The sequence below is a fragment of the Hylobates moloch genome, unplaced genomic scaffold (assembly GCF_009828535.3).
Source record: "Hylobates moloch isolate HMO894 unplaced genomic scaffold, HMol_V3 SCAFFOLD_23, whole genome shotgun sequence".
In the NCBI taxonomy this organism is placed as follows: Eukaryota; Metazoa; Chordata; class Mammalia; order Primates; family Hylobatidae; genus Hylobates; species Hylobates moloch.
In genome coordinates, this window is record NW_026652298.1 from 15,264,890 (window position 1) to 15,278,025 (window position 13,136).

A 13,136-nucleotide genomic window follows, 5' to 3' on the forward strand; every position below is an offset into this window, starting at 1 on the left:
GCAGGAATTTATCCTACAAGCATATTAGACACGCGTGACAAAATCTGTATGTTATTCCTTAAAGCATCATTTGCATTAGCAAAAAATTGGAAACAAAGTAAATATACATCAATATCAGCTTGGAAAATAAATTGTGGCACATTCATAATACTATAAAACTATATAGGATAGTGAGAAAGATGAAGTTTTTCATGTATACACAGAATGGTTTCATATGATTAAAACAAAAAGAAAAATAATAGAATATATTCGTTTTTTCATAAAGGTGGGGAAAGAGCAAATTTTTTTTTATATTGTTGTATAAGCGTACTGTCTTCCTGGAAGGATACATAGGACACCAGTAACATTGGAACATTGGTTCCCCATGAGAAAGGCAAACAACTGGGGAACAGCTACCCATGTATAATTCTATCTATTATTCATACATACACATACTTCAATTTATCCTACATTTTTTAAAAAGGGGAAAGTTTCATGTTATCAAATTCATTTAGGCCAGGCACCGTGGCTCACACCTGCAATCACAGCACTTTGGGACGCCAAGGCAAGAGGACTGCTTGAGGCCAGGAGTTCAAGACCAGCCTGGGCAACACAGCGAGACCCTGTCTCTACAAAAAAATCAAAAACTGAGGTGGGAGGATCACTTGAGCCCAGGAGATCGAGGTTGCTATGAGCCATGATCATGCCATTGCACTCCCACCTGGGTGACAGAGAACCTGCCTCAAAAAAAAAAATTCAATTAAATACAGAAAAAATATTCACAGGCTGGGCGCGGTGGCTCACGCCTGTAATCCCAGCACTTTGGGAGGCCAAGGAGGGCAGATCACAAGGTCAGGAGATAGAGACCATCCTGGCTAACATGGTGAAACCCCATCTCTACTAAAAATACAAAAAATTAGCCAGGTGCAGCGGCGGGCACCTGTAGTCCCAGCTACTAGGGAGGCTGAGGCAGGAGAATGGTATGAACCTAGGAGGCGGAGCTTGCAGTGAGCCGAGATTATGCCACTGCCCTCCAGCCTGGGCAACAGAGTGAGGCTCTGTCTCAAAAATTCACAATAGAATTTCATATAAAATAAATGCAACATTTTATAAATGCTGTATTATGATACTCTAATAAATTAAATTTGTTTATGACAATAAACTCCAAAGAACCATATTAAAATTGTTTAGTTCATTTCAATCCTGTATCTCTGATCCCATCACTATACAAGATTTAAAAGAACTTCCTTATGCTGTTACCATATTTTTCAAAAAGCACTAATAAAATTCCATTGATTAGCAAACCAAACACAGGTCCAAAAATAAAGTTACTAGACTATTTTGCATCAACTCGATAAATAATACAGCAAGAAAATATTTCCTCAGTACCTATAAATAGGAATTGTGGTTAACAGCAAAAAGCCCTAGATAGGAAAAAGCTCTTTATTTTACACTTCAAAAAATGCCAAAAAAGCTTCAGACTTATTATTTGTAAATCAAACTGTAATCAATCAGATTATATTTTATTTTATATTGTTATTTATTATTATTATTTTATTTTTTTTGAGAAAGGGTCTCACTCTGTCAGCCAGGCTGGAGTGTAGTGGCCTGAGCATGGTTCACTGCAGCCTTGACCTCCCAAGCTCAGGCAATCCTCCTGCCTCAGACTCCCAGGTAGCTGGTACCACAGGCATGTGCCACTATGCCTGGCTAATTTTTTTAATTATTATTTGTAGAGGTAGGGTCTCACTATGTTGCCCAGGCTGGTCTCAAACTCTGGGGCTCAAGCAATCCTCCCACCTCGGCCTCCCAAAGTGCTGAGATTAAAGGTGTGAAACTTTCTGTGATACATTTTTAAATGTCAGTTATTTCACAATATCAGATTTTTTATCTTTTATTTTTCAGATGGGAGTCTCACTCTGTCGCCCAGGCTGGAATGCAGTGGCACAAACTCAGCTCACTGCAACCTCCGCCTCCTGGGTTCAAGTGATTCTCCTGCCTCGGCCTCCTGAATAACTGGGATTAACAGGCCCACACCACAATGCCTGGCTACTTTTTGCATTATTAGTAGAGATGGGGTTTCGCCATGTTGGTCAGGCTAGTCTCGAACTCCTGACCTCAAGTGATCCGCCCACTTCGGCCTCCCAAAGTGCTTCCCAGGCACTTTGTGCTTTACAGGCATGTGCCACCGCGCCTAGCCACAATATCAGATTTTTATGTTACTGTGTTCCCTAATGATAAAATCCATGTCATTATCAACTTGTTCACAAGCAAAAGGCCATTTTACACAGTATGAGCATTATATACTTCAACTTTTACCTTCCAATAAATACTTCTTGCTTTCATCTATAGAAATGACAGTGAGGTTTTTTTAGTTTATGCCACTATACCTACTACAAATTACGGCATGAAGATTTTGTCAGAAAGGACTATTTTATTGCACAGTTCAGGAACATTTTACATGTTAAGACGAAAACGAACAAGGTGAGCCTCCAATGTATCATATTCTGTGCTGTAACAAACTGGAGTTACATCAGGCTTTGGTACACTTTTGAGACTGTAAGGCAAACAGGGTAACAAAAAAATAGATACTGCAATGATACCCATTCCAATTATGAAATAAAACTTAAACTTCAAGTTAATTCACAAAGTACTCTGCAAGTATTCTCTACTTAGCAAAAGCACAATTCAATAAATAAAATCTCAATCACACAACATGCCTACTAATGAGGGCTCCTTTGCATATCAGATATGCTGTGTACCTGTAGAATAACTTCATTAGTACCTAAAGGTCATCTGAATCAACAACCACCAATATTGACTGATACTAAATTGTGGGAAGAAATGTCTCATTTGCTGTCATATAAAACCAACATTACCTGAATAATCCTAGGTGTCTATTTTTCAAGATGTTAAAAAAACTTCATATATTACCTTGATCAGTAATTCTTAATCCTGGTTGCACATTAAAATAACTTCTGGTAATTCCTAAAATATACTGACGTCAACCTCATCAGAACTGGAGGAGGAGTGCATCAGTAGTGTACTAAAAATCCTCAGTGATCCCAATATGTAGCCAGGAATGAGAATTATCAATCTCTTAGATTAGAGATGCTCCTGAAGGTTACTCTATAAACCAATGAGATCAGTTCTCCCCTCCAGATCTTTCCGTGCACAACAGTGAAGGGAAAAATGAGTGCCACATATTTCAAATGATTTTTTAGCAAATTCATTCTGGAGCATGTATACATGGTAGAATCTCAAACTTCAAGCATAAGAAAATTCACAAACTCTATCGTTAATGCCCAGCTATGACGATGTTGCAGACTTGTGAAAAGTGTTAATAGACTGTACTACTAACAGGGGAGAGGGCAGCTCAGCCAATAACAGATGTCTGATTACAGACGCAGTACAATAGCGAAAAGCATAGACTTTAAAGCCGGTCAACCCGGGGCTCTGCCACACACTGTGTTTACCTAAACCTGGGTTTCCTCCCTGTAAAATGGGAATTAACATCTACTTCATAAGTAGATATTAACGAGCTAAAACACCTAACGTAGTACGTAGTTACGATGATGATGACTCAATTTATAATATTAAGCTAATTAATGCCTGTTGAGTTTAACAAAAAGCAGAGGACCTGGAGAAAAGACCGCTCTAGATCACTGCCACTGGCCCGCAAGCTCCTTTTCACAAATGTTCCGATGATGACAGGTCATGAGCAGAAGACCAGGCAATTTCAGGCCATAGGAGAGAAAGGATGCAGAGCAGAGGACGAGACTTGTAATGCCAAAAGGGGCCCAGAGGCCGCGCATCCCACCTATCGAAGCCTGGGCCGCGGCGACGCCGCCAGGTCTCCAGGATGAACCGAAGGGAGGCCGATGGTGGAGAACAGAGCACGCAAGGTCCCTCACCTTCACTACAGCTGTCCCCCGGCTGCCCTGCCGGCCACTGTCTACTCCCGCTCCAAGCTTGTTTACAACCAGGGTAGCCATCCTCGGAGGGGCAGCGCCACAGATACAGCCTTCTGAGTCCTCAACTGAGAGGCGGGGTTGAGCCACCTACCCAGAGGCCTCTGCGCGCGCCACCGGCGCACAGGCGCAGTAGGACACTGGGCGCCGCTTAGCCGACTCTTAGTCCTCCTCCCCGTAGTCGTCGGGTGGTTAGTTGCACAGCCTCGCGGCACTTTTGTTATTTTTCATTATGTAGTCTGCAGCTGCTGGAGGAAAGACAAGAAAAAAAAAGAAGGGATAAAACAGAATTAAAGTTTTGGGGTGAAACTCCAGATCCTTTAATGATTTTTCCTCTCGAATCGCAAACCAGCCAGGGTGTAAACTGAGGGCGGTGAGGGGATACGGGCATCTCCCTGCATGCAACGCGGTTTTTGCATAAACTACAAATCCCAGCATGTCTCTCTCTCGCTCTCTCCCCTCTCTCTCCTCTCTCTCTCCTCTCTCTCTCCTCTCTCTCTCCCTCTCTCTCTCTCTTTTTTTTTTTTTTTAAAAAAAAACTCCGGCAACGTTGGCCTTTGGGAGGCCGCGTATTGTTACCGAGGGGTGGTTTCTTTTCCTGCAGTCCCGATGTGTGATTGCAGATGGAAAACAAAGCATTTTATGCCTACGTTTCCAAAATAGAAGAAATTGACTTGGTGAAAAGAAGCCAGTCTGTAAAGGACATAGTAAGAGAATTTAAGGTACCACCACCTGAGAGAAGTTGAGAGTGCGTTTGACTTTTGGTTTTGCCAAACGCGACGTTTTCCGTTTCCTCCGGGCCAAGTTGAACCTGCCCAGCCCCCGTAGGCCGTGGGTCAGAAGTGCCGGTCAAAATGGAAGTGAATCCCCCTAAACAGGAGCACCTGCTGGCGCTAAAAGGTAAACTTTTGCGAACCTGAGTCCTCTTTTCTGTTTTCTTGCATTCCCTATTTATCTAAGCCTTTGCCAGGTAGGCCTCATCCTTCTTAAACACTCAGTGCTCGCCCTCCTGCTCTGTCCTTTGCCGCCAAGTGGGAGGAAGCGATTTCGCCTGGACGCTTTTTAGGTTTATGGGCCCCTTTCTAGAATGAAGTAGATACCTGGTAAATCGTTCTTTCTGATCTGTGCTGCTTCAGTCGCGAGATTTTAGCCGCAGAAGCTAACGCCCCGCTCCTACCGTGGAGGTCTCTGTGAATTACAGCGGGCATCCAAAGTGCTTTTTCCTTCTGTCTCTTGTTTCTTCCTGTGGCACTGGCGAAGTTAATCAGGCTTCAGCTTCCCCTATAAAATTAGTATTGCAAGACAGCAGTGCAAAGAATTTAGCAATACATAGTAATACAACATATAACTTAGATTTATTCAAAACAAACCGCAGTTTACTTCAAATCACTGTGTACGTGGGAAATATGTCCGAGATCTAATGTCAACTCTCATTTTTTGTACACAGCCATTTTGAGTAAGTTTGGTGATTTAATTAGATCATTATTTAGGAAAAAACAGCAGGACTTTTTTTTGGACAATTTTTTAAATGCCTATTTTCTGGAAACCTTTTATTTGAAATCTTTTCAGCTTTATTTGTTTTTTACTACAACAAATGCACTTTTTGTTTCTTGGATGCCTTAATATATCGTTAACAATGACTTCTTGAATGAGCTGAGGAAATGCTCAATGGACATTTGGGTTCAATTGAATTGCACTTACTTCACTTATGGCATCCATTTTGAGGAACGCCTTATCCTTCCCATTATGATGTAGTCATCAGACTTTCTAGAAGCTCATCAGTCTCATATAATGATGCCTGTGTTAGCGAGATTGTCTCTTGCTGTGGAACTTTGTAATGTTTAGTGATACAGTGATGGGACCTGTAAGCTTAACCTGAGCAAATGGTCTAGACTAAAATGGAGATTAAAATGGATTGTTACTCGTGGAGAAGAGGGAAAAGAAGAAAAGCAACTAATTGTCATGTTCTTTATCTCACAATCTCACTTCAAGTATGTGGAGTAAATATTAATTCTCAGAGTTTAAGCAGCTTTTCCACGATCACATAGCTAGTGATTGAGGCAGTGTTTCAACGCAAGGCCTGCCTCTCTTTCCAAGAGTCCGTGTTGCCTCCTAAAGAATGAAGCAGCATTCTCAGAGATAATTCCTCTACCAGCTACTCTGATGGGAATTTGGACCAGTTCTATTAGCTGCTATGTGTGATTTATACAAATTAGAAGCTATTAAAAACAGTTAAATTCCAGCTGGGCGTGGTGGCTCACGCCTGTAATCCCAGCACTTTGGGAGGCCGAGGCGGGTGATCACGAGGTCAAGAGATCGAGACCATACTGGCTAACACAGTGAAACCCCGTCTCTATAAAAATACAAAAAATTAGCCAGGTGTGGTGGCGGGCGCCTGTAGTCCCAGCTACTCGGGAGGCTGAGGCAGGAGAATGGCGTGAACCCGGGAGGCAGAGCTTGCAGTGATCCGAGATCACGCCACTGCACGCCAACCTAGGCGATAGAGCCAGACTCTGTCTCAAAAAACAAACAAACAAAAAGTTAAATTCCAGTGATACAGAGACTGCCACTGTGAATTTTTAGTTTTCTGTTATTCTTTTTTTTCCAAAACAGAGGATACCTAAAAAAGAATATTTAAGCAGCCTAAGCCAGGCGTGGTGGCTCACGCCTGTAATAGCACTTTGGGAGGCCGAGGCTGGCAGATCACTTGAGGTCAGGAGTTTTGAGACCAGCCTGGCCAACATGGTGAAAACCCGTCTATACCAAAAATACAAAAATTAGCCAGGTGTGGTGGTGGACACCTGTAATCCCAGCTACTCGGGAGACTGAGGCAGGAGAATCGCTTGAACCTGGGAGGCAGAGGCTGCAGTGAGCTGAGATTGCGCCACTGCACTCCAGCCTGGGTGACAGAGTGAGACCCTGTCTCAAAAAAAAAAATAAAATAAAATAAGCAGCCTAAACGGACAAGTGCTTTAAAATTGACTGATAGTTTCAACTTTATTAAACCTCTTTGGTACCATCTTATAGTTAACCCATTGTTCTAGTTAATCAACAATTTTCACACATTTCAGTTTACTGATGCTGAATGTCAAATGTATTAGTTTAAGTGATCATTTAAGTTCACTTTATCTTTTAATATGTAAAATGTTAAAGATAATATCTTGTTGTTCTTGGTTGGGTGAGGTGGCTGATCACTTGAGATCAGGAGTTCGAGACCAGCCTAGCCAACATTATGAAACCCTGTCTCTACTGAAAATACAAAAATTAGCCAGCCGTGATGGTGCACACCAGTGGTCCCAGCTACCCAAGAGGCTGAGGCACAAGAATCACTTGAGCCTGGGAGGCGAAGTTTGCTGTAAGCCGAGATGGTGCCACTGCACTCTAACCTGGGCAACAAAGACTCTGTCTCAAAAAAAAAAAAAAAATTGTCCCTTGAGTATAACACTGATTGACTTTAGACAACAAGAGAATTTCTCAGTGCCGTGTTTTACGATGTGAAAGTATAAGGAACAGGGAAGAAAAACATTAGTGCATTATTCTTGAAAGAATATATGATAACATTTAGATCCATATTTAAAATTATGGATGTTAAAGATCACAATTATTTATGAATTCGAGAGTTGTCAGATCTGGTAGTGGGCAGTATCAGTAGGTAAAAAGAATTATGAAATTATTTCTTCTAACTCTTCAGAATCAGACAGTGATTATATTGTGACATGATGACAAGAATCCATACTCATGGTTATCCTAGCAGTGGGAGAACCCTCATCAAGTAATTCTCTAATGATTTTTGGGGAGAAGGGATTCAACTTATTTTTTTCTGCTGTTGTTAGGATGTGAAAAAGACTGTTTTATGGCTCTTGACAGCTTTGGGCCTGATTAGGAAGCCTAACTTGCAGATATTGGAAGGCTCCATTCTTGAGCCTATGCACCATATGCTGGAATTTATTATCAGTGACTTAATTTGGGGCAACTTGAGGACTTCTGTGCTCCAAGAGAAAAAAATAGGAGTCTAGACTTCTTGTTCTCCTCCAAATTGGAATTCAAAAGCCATGGTATTAGGGTCTCCATACTGTTTAATTGCCTGGATTATGAGGAGAAGACAGTGTCACAAAACTGGTTCTTAGCCTGGTTAAACCATATTAGCAAAGTTAAACCATATTAATGGTTTTAGTTTTTACTACAGAGAATGATGTGAAATCATCAAATATTCTATCTATATATTTGGTGGAATCCATATAATTTTTTTTTTTTTTTTTTTGAGACGCAGTCTTGCCCTGTCACCCAGGCTGGAGTGCAATGGGAGTGCGATGGCGCGATCTCAGTTCACTGCAAACCTCAACCTCCCGGGTTCAAGCGATTCTCCTCCCTCAGTCTCCTGAGTAGCTGGTATTACAGGCACACCCCACCATGGCCGGCTATTTTTTGTATCTTTAGTAGAGACGGGGTTTCACCATGTTGACCAGGCTGGTCTTGAGCTCCTGACCTCGTGATCTGCCTGCCTTGGCCCCCATAAAGTTCTGGGATTACAGGCGTGAGCCACCACACCTGGCCAATCTATATAATTTTAAGTATAAAATGATTAATTTTCTTTCAGACAGATTAGAATTTTTTTTTTTTTTTTTTTTTAATGAGATGAAGTCTTGCTCTGTCGCCCAGACTGAGTGGCACGATCTTGGCTCACTGCAGCCTCTGGCTCCCAGGTTCAGGCTATTCTCCTGCCTCAGCTTCCCTAGTAGCTGGGACTACAGGCATGCGCCACCACACCCAGCTAATTTTTTTTTGTATTTTGAGTAGAGACGGGTTTTCACCATGTTGGATTATAATTTATAGTGATTTCATTGTCCTCAATTTAGTTGCCTCAAATTTTTAAATATTACATTTTTTGTTCATTCATATGAAAACAATATTTTAAGAATCATTCATTTACTCTTTGTTTCTGCTAAAGTTTTAAGACTATTATTACTTAATATATTAATATCAATACTGCCAAGTCCTTTATATCTATTGAGTTAAACATGTTGACTACTAGTATTTTTAGGCTGGAAGTGATTTTATAGGGCATCTAGTTCAGATTCCTTGTTTTGGTAAGAGAAAGAATTTTCAGGTTTGTAGATTACATTCACATTTACCAATAGCACTTTGGTAAAATACCACGTTGGGATTGGTTTTTGGTTTTTGTTTTTCCTTTTCTCCCTGCCTATTGGTAGGCAGGGTATCCCTACCATATCTTATTCTTTGCAATACTTCTACTTTAGGTCCTGTTTCCCTCTGATTTGGCAAGAGAGACAATCTTGCAATAATAAATTAACATTCTAGCTCTGAGGAGTTCAGCTAAGAAATTTTCTCATCACTAAGAGTAACTGGATTACAGCAGAATGACTACAGAAGTAATATTACATTATCGACCATATGAGAGTGATCCCACACAACTGCCAAAAATTGCAGAGAAAGCAATTCAAGACTTTCCTACTCGTCCGCTATCAAGATTTATACCTTGGTTTCCATATGATGGGTCCAAGCTTCCACTCAGACCTAAAAGATCACCACCTGTGATTTCTGGAGAGGCAGCTGAAGATGTGAAACAGTACTTAACCATTTCAGAACATGATGCTAAGTCACACAGTTATGATTGCACAGTAGATCTATTGGAGTTTCAACCTTGCTTGAAAAAGCAGCATTTAACCTGGTCACACACACTGAAGGAACAGACTAATTCTGGAAATCTTGGTAAACAATCAGAAAAGGGAAAACAGCACAAGAGGAGATCTTGGAGTATTTCCCTTCCCAGCAATAGTTGTACTAAAAAGGTTTCTCCTTTGTCTAAAAAATTGCAAGATAGTTTAAAGGCACTAAATTTACACTCACTTTATAGAGCAAGATGGACAATAGAACACACTATTTGTAACAGCCAAACTCTGGAAGACATTTGGACAAAACTCAATCACATTATTAGGCACAATGAACTTCCATCTTGTAATGCTACAATTCAGAGGCATTTAGGCCAAATATGGGTGTTCTGTGATATTATGTATTGTGAATATGTGGGAAGTCTTCTTAAAGGAAGATTAGCTCTTACTGGAAAAATTAATTTATTTGTGCATAAATATGGTGTTATTTTTAGTATGTAATGAATTCCATTGATAGTCAAAAAGAATGTTCTGAATGAAATGAATATGGATTGAAAGAGATGAAATAATTTTTACAGGTTTTAAAATTTTTAATGACTTTTTAGTATTCCTAGGCTTGTCAATTAAGTCAAGAAATTTCTGAGTTCTACTTATGGGCAGCCTTCTTTTAAATGTAATAAGTTATTGTTTACACTGAATTTGAAGGTAAAAATGTTCTGTTCCTTTTGTTTTGTTACAAACTGTGATTGAATTAAATAGTCATAAATTAAGTTGTATAGTTTGGATTTTGGTTAATCTCTAAAATCTAATTTTACTGTATTTTTTTCCTTACCTCGTGTAATTTTTTAAAAAATAAAACTCGAAACAATTCTCTTTGGAATGCTATTTATGTGGCATGAATGTAGTTCAAAATGGGAGACTAGTCTAGATTCATAATGATGTTTCCAAAGATATGTAATAACAATTGATAGGCTGTTTTCAAACAAAGATACAAAATGTATACTTTGCCTAAAATGATAATTTATCTTTAAGGCTATAACCTGTTTTGAAGGAAAGTATCAAATGTTGAATTATTGTTTATTTCTTCTAATACGGATAATTCAATATTAATGATAGTGCTAATTATTACTTGGCTGATGATTGGAGTCATTGTAGGTTCCCCATAAGCATAATCTTGTAATTGGTTTTACACGTCACCTCATAAAAATGCTCAAAGGGATTAAAACAATACAAGTTTTGTAGAAGCATGTATATTTGTTTAACATATTTAAATGCCTACTTTGCACTAGGTGCTAGGATATACTAGGGAAGGAGACAGACATGGACCTTGCCCTCACATAGCTTACATGTCATTACTACTATTAAACACAACAGCTCCCTAAGAAAAATAAGACTGCACTTACTAGGAATATAGACGTATTTACCTTGAAGCACAGTGCCTGTCATGGTAGGAGCTTGATAATGCATGGTAAATGTTCCCTTCAGAGGGATTCTTCATAGCCTGAGATGGCTGAGGTTGCTTAAAATGGAAGCCCGCTATTTTTTTTTTTCTTTCTAACTTTTATTTTAGGTTCAAGGGATACATGTGCAGATTTGTGATATGGGTAAATTGTGTGCCACAGGGGTTTGGTGTACAAAGAGTTTTGTCACCCATGTAATCAGCATAATACCCAATAGGTAGTTTTTTAGTCCTCACCCCCTGCCACCTTCTACCCTCAAATAGGCCTCAGTGTCTATTCTGTTTTTTGTGTCCATGTATACTCATTGTTTATCTCTCGCTTATGAGAGTATGTGGTATTTGATTTTCTCTTCCTGCGTAAATTGGCTTAGGATAATGGCCTCCAGTTGCTGCAAAGGCCATAATCTGAAAATATGAAGAAAAAAGTTGCTTTTAATACCAAGTTGGGATCACTTTATTTTTAATGGAGGTTCATTTTTTACCCACCATCTCATCCGCTGCTAAACCACAGGAATCATGAAAAACGAAGCTTTATAGGACTTTTCTTTATAACAGAAATTTGAACCTATAATAAGCAAATATGTTAGCTACACGTTTGGGTGAACTCCAGGACACTAAAAAAAAAAAAAAAAAAAATGTTTCAGGATTCCCTTGAGACTGTATTTTCTCTTTATTCAGATTTGTTTTCTAATGAAATGAAAAAAGTAATAGGGAAGAAATAGAAAACACCAACTGGTACTAAAAGTGGACTTACCAGCCTGGGCAACATGGTGAAACCCCATCTCTACAAAAAATACAAAAATTAACTGGGCATGGTGGCATGCAACAGTAGTCACAGCCTCTTGGTGGGCAGGGGGAGGGGGTGGGTCTGAGGCAGGAGGATCACTTGAGCTCAGGAGGTCAAGGCTGCAGTCAGCCATGATCGTGCCACTGTAGTCCAACCTGGGTAACAAAGTGAGACCCTGTCTCAGTGATTTTAGCTGTTTAAATTGGGAGAAACTGCCTCCTGTGTATCACTTTCAGGGCACCTTTTAATCTGTTTTCAGGGCACCTTTTTATCTGTTTTCGTAGTTAAAAATAAGAGTGAAGGTTGGAAACGCCTCCCCATATTCATCTGTAGCTGATTAATACTCTTTGGAATACATTCCTACTTTGAATTCCCATGGGGTGTTTCTGGTAAGGCATGACATTCCAGGTTTATGGCTCCAGGCTTATAATTAATAATTATTATAGAGAATTATTTTTGAACAGAGTGAAATCACCAGGGTTCAAATCTGGATTCTACCACTTATCTACTAATATAATCCTTTGTATGCAGATTACCCTCTGCAGGCATTGTCATTGCCCTATCTGTATATTGGGGTTAATGTAATACCAATTTAGAGAGTACTCATGAGAATTAATTGTGTTCAGCTTGTAAAATACTTAGCATAATGCCTGGCGCTAGTAAATGCTCAGTAAATGCTAGCTATACAGAGTAACCTCAGAAATTTTAAGGGTAGCATTTGTTGACTATTTCAAAAGCCAGCTGCTTAATATAGCAGGTTGTTATTGGCTTCAGTTTCTGAAACTTATACTTTCAAAATAATGTGAGTTATTTAGGGACTTTCATGAAGTGCTAATTATTTTATTCAGGGAAGATCTGAATAGCAGAACCTATACCAAATATGGATGCTACAAAACTGAACGTAGTACATAAGAGCCTACACCTCATGAAGTTTGGAAAGGAGTGCTATAAACAAATAAATATAGTGCATGATAAATACAAGGTACCATGAGTGAAGCAGAATGACCTGTTACTCTTTTTCTGAAAAAGATGACATTTAAGCTGAAACCAGAATGAGAAAGCCACTAAATTTGATATGAATGCCATAGTTGGTTAATTAGTAGTTGGGTGTACATTTTTACATATGCTAGAACATTACTTATATTCTGAATTGACCATGTAGGTCTAGTCTTTATAGTATTTTGGCTTTGATTTGAAGGAATCCTTTTTTTTTTTTTTGAGGCGTGGTCTCGCTCTGTCGCCCAGGCTGGAGTGCAGTGGGCGATCTCCGCTCACTGCAAGCTCCGCCTCCCGGGTTCACGCCATTCTCC

General features: G+C 39.7%; 3 protein-coding genes across 12 annotated transcripts in view; 2 read left to right on the forward strand and 1 right to left on the reverse strand.

The window, feature by feature from the left end:
* TRIM23 (tripartite motif containing 23) overlaps positions 1–5,720 on the reverse strand; it is a 36,086-nt gene extending 30,366 nt beyond the window's left edge. The window contains exons 1-3 of one of the 5 annotated variants that reach the window (XM_058433869.1): positions 5,652–5,720; positions 5,051–5,201; positions 3,894–4,198 (exon numbers count right to left, since the gene is read on the reverse strand). In XM_058433869.1, the coding sequence (XP_058289852.1) occupies positions 3,894–3,974 (81 nt within the window). In that variant the 5' untranslated portion in view covers positions 3,975–4,198; positions 5,051–5,201; positions 5,652–5,720. Of the gene's footprint in view, positions 1–3,893; positions 4,199–4,529; positions 4,626–4,679; positions 4,751–5,050; positions 5,287–5,651 lie in introns of those variants that run through there. The other 4 variants (XM_058433870.1, XM_058433871.1, XM_032145163.2 and 1 more) reach the window with 4 other exon arrangements.
* TRAPPC13 (trafficking protein particle complex subunit 13) overlaps positions 4,733–13,136 on the forward strand; it is a 38,994-nt gene continuing 30,590 nt past the window's right edge. For 5 of the 6 annotated variants that reach the window (XM_032145164.2, XM_032145165.2, XM_032145166.2 and 2 more), the window contains exon 1: positions 4,733–4,850. In XM_032145164.2, coding sequence (XP_032001055.1) covers positions 4,805–4,850 — 46 coding nt within the window. In that variant the 5' untranslated portion in view covers positions 4,733–4,804. Of the gene's footprint in view, positions 4,851–5,753; positions 5,942–13,136 lie in introns of those variants that run through there. The other variant, XM_058433872.1, reaches the window with a different exon arrangement.
* On the forward strand, positions 4,779–10,440 carry SHLD3 (shieldin complex subunit 3). The gene is made up of 2 exons (XM_032145177.2): positions 4,779–4,850; positions 9,209–10,440. The coding sequence occupies exon 2, from the start codon at positions 9,329–9,331 to the stop codon at positions 10,079–10,081; it is 753 nt and encodes a 250-aa protein (XP_032001068.1). The 5' UTR covers positions 4,779–4,850; positions 9,209–9,328; the 3' UTR covers positions 10,082–10,440.

Bases quoted from the DNA above. Each gene is read 5' to 3' on its own strand.
- SHLD3 (XM_032145177.2), top strand. From the start codon at position 9,329: ATGACTACAGAAGTAATATTACATTATCGACCATATGAGAGTGATCCC.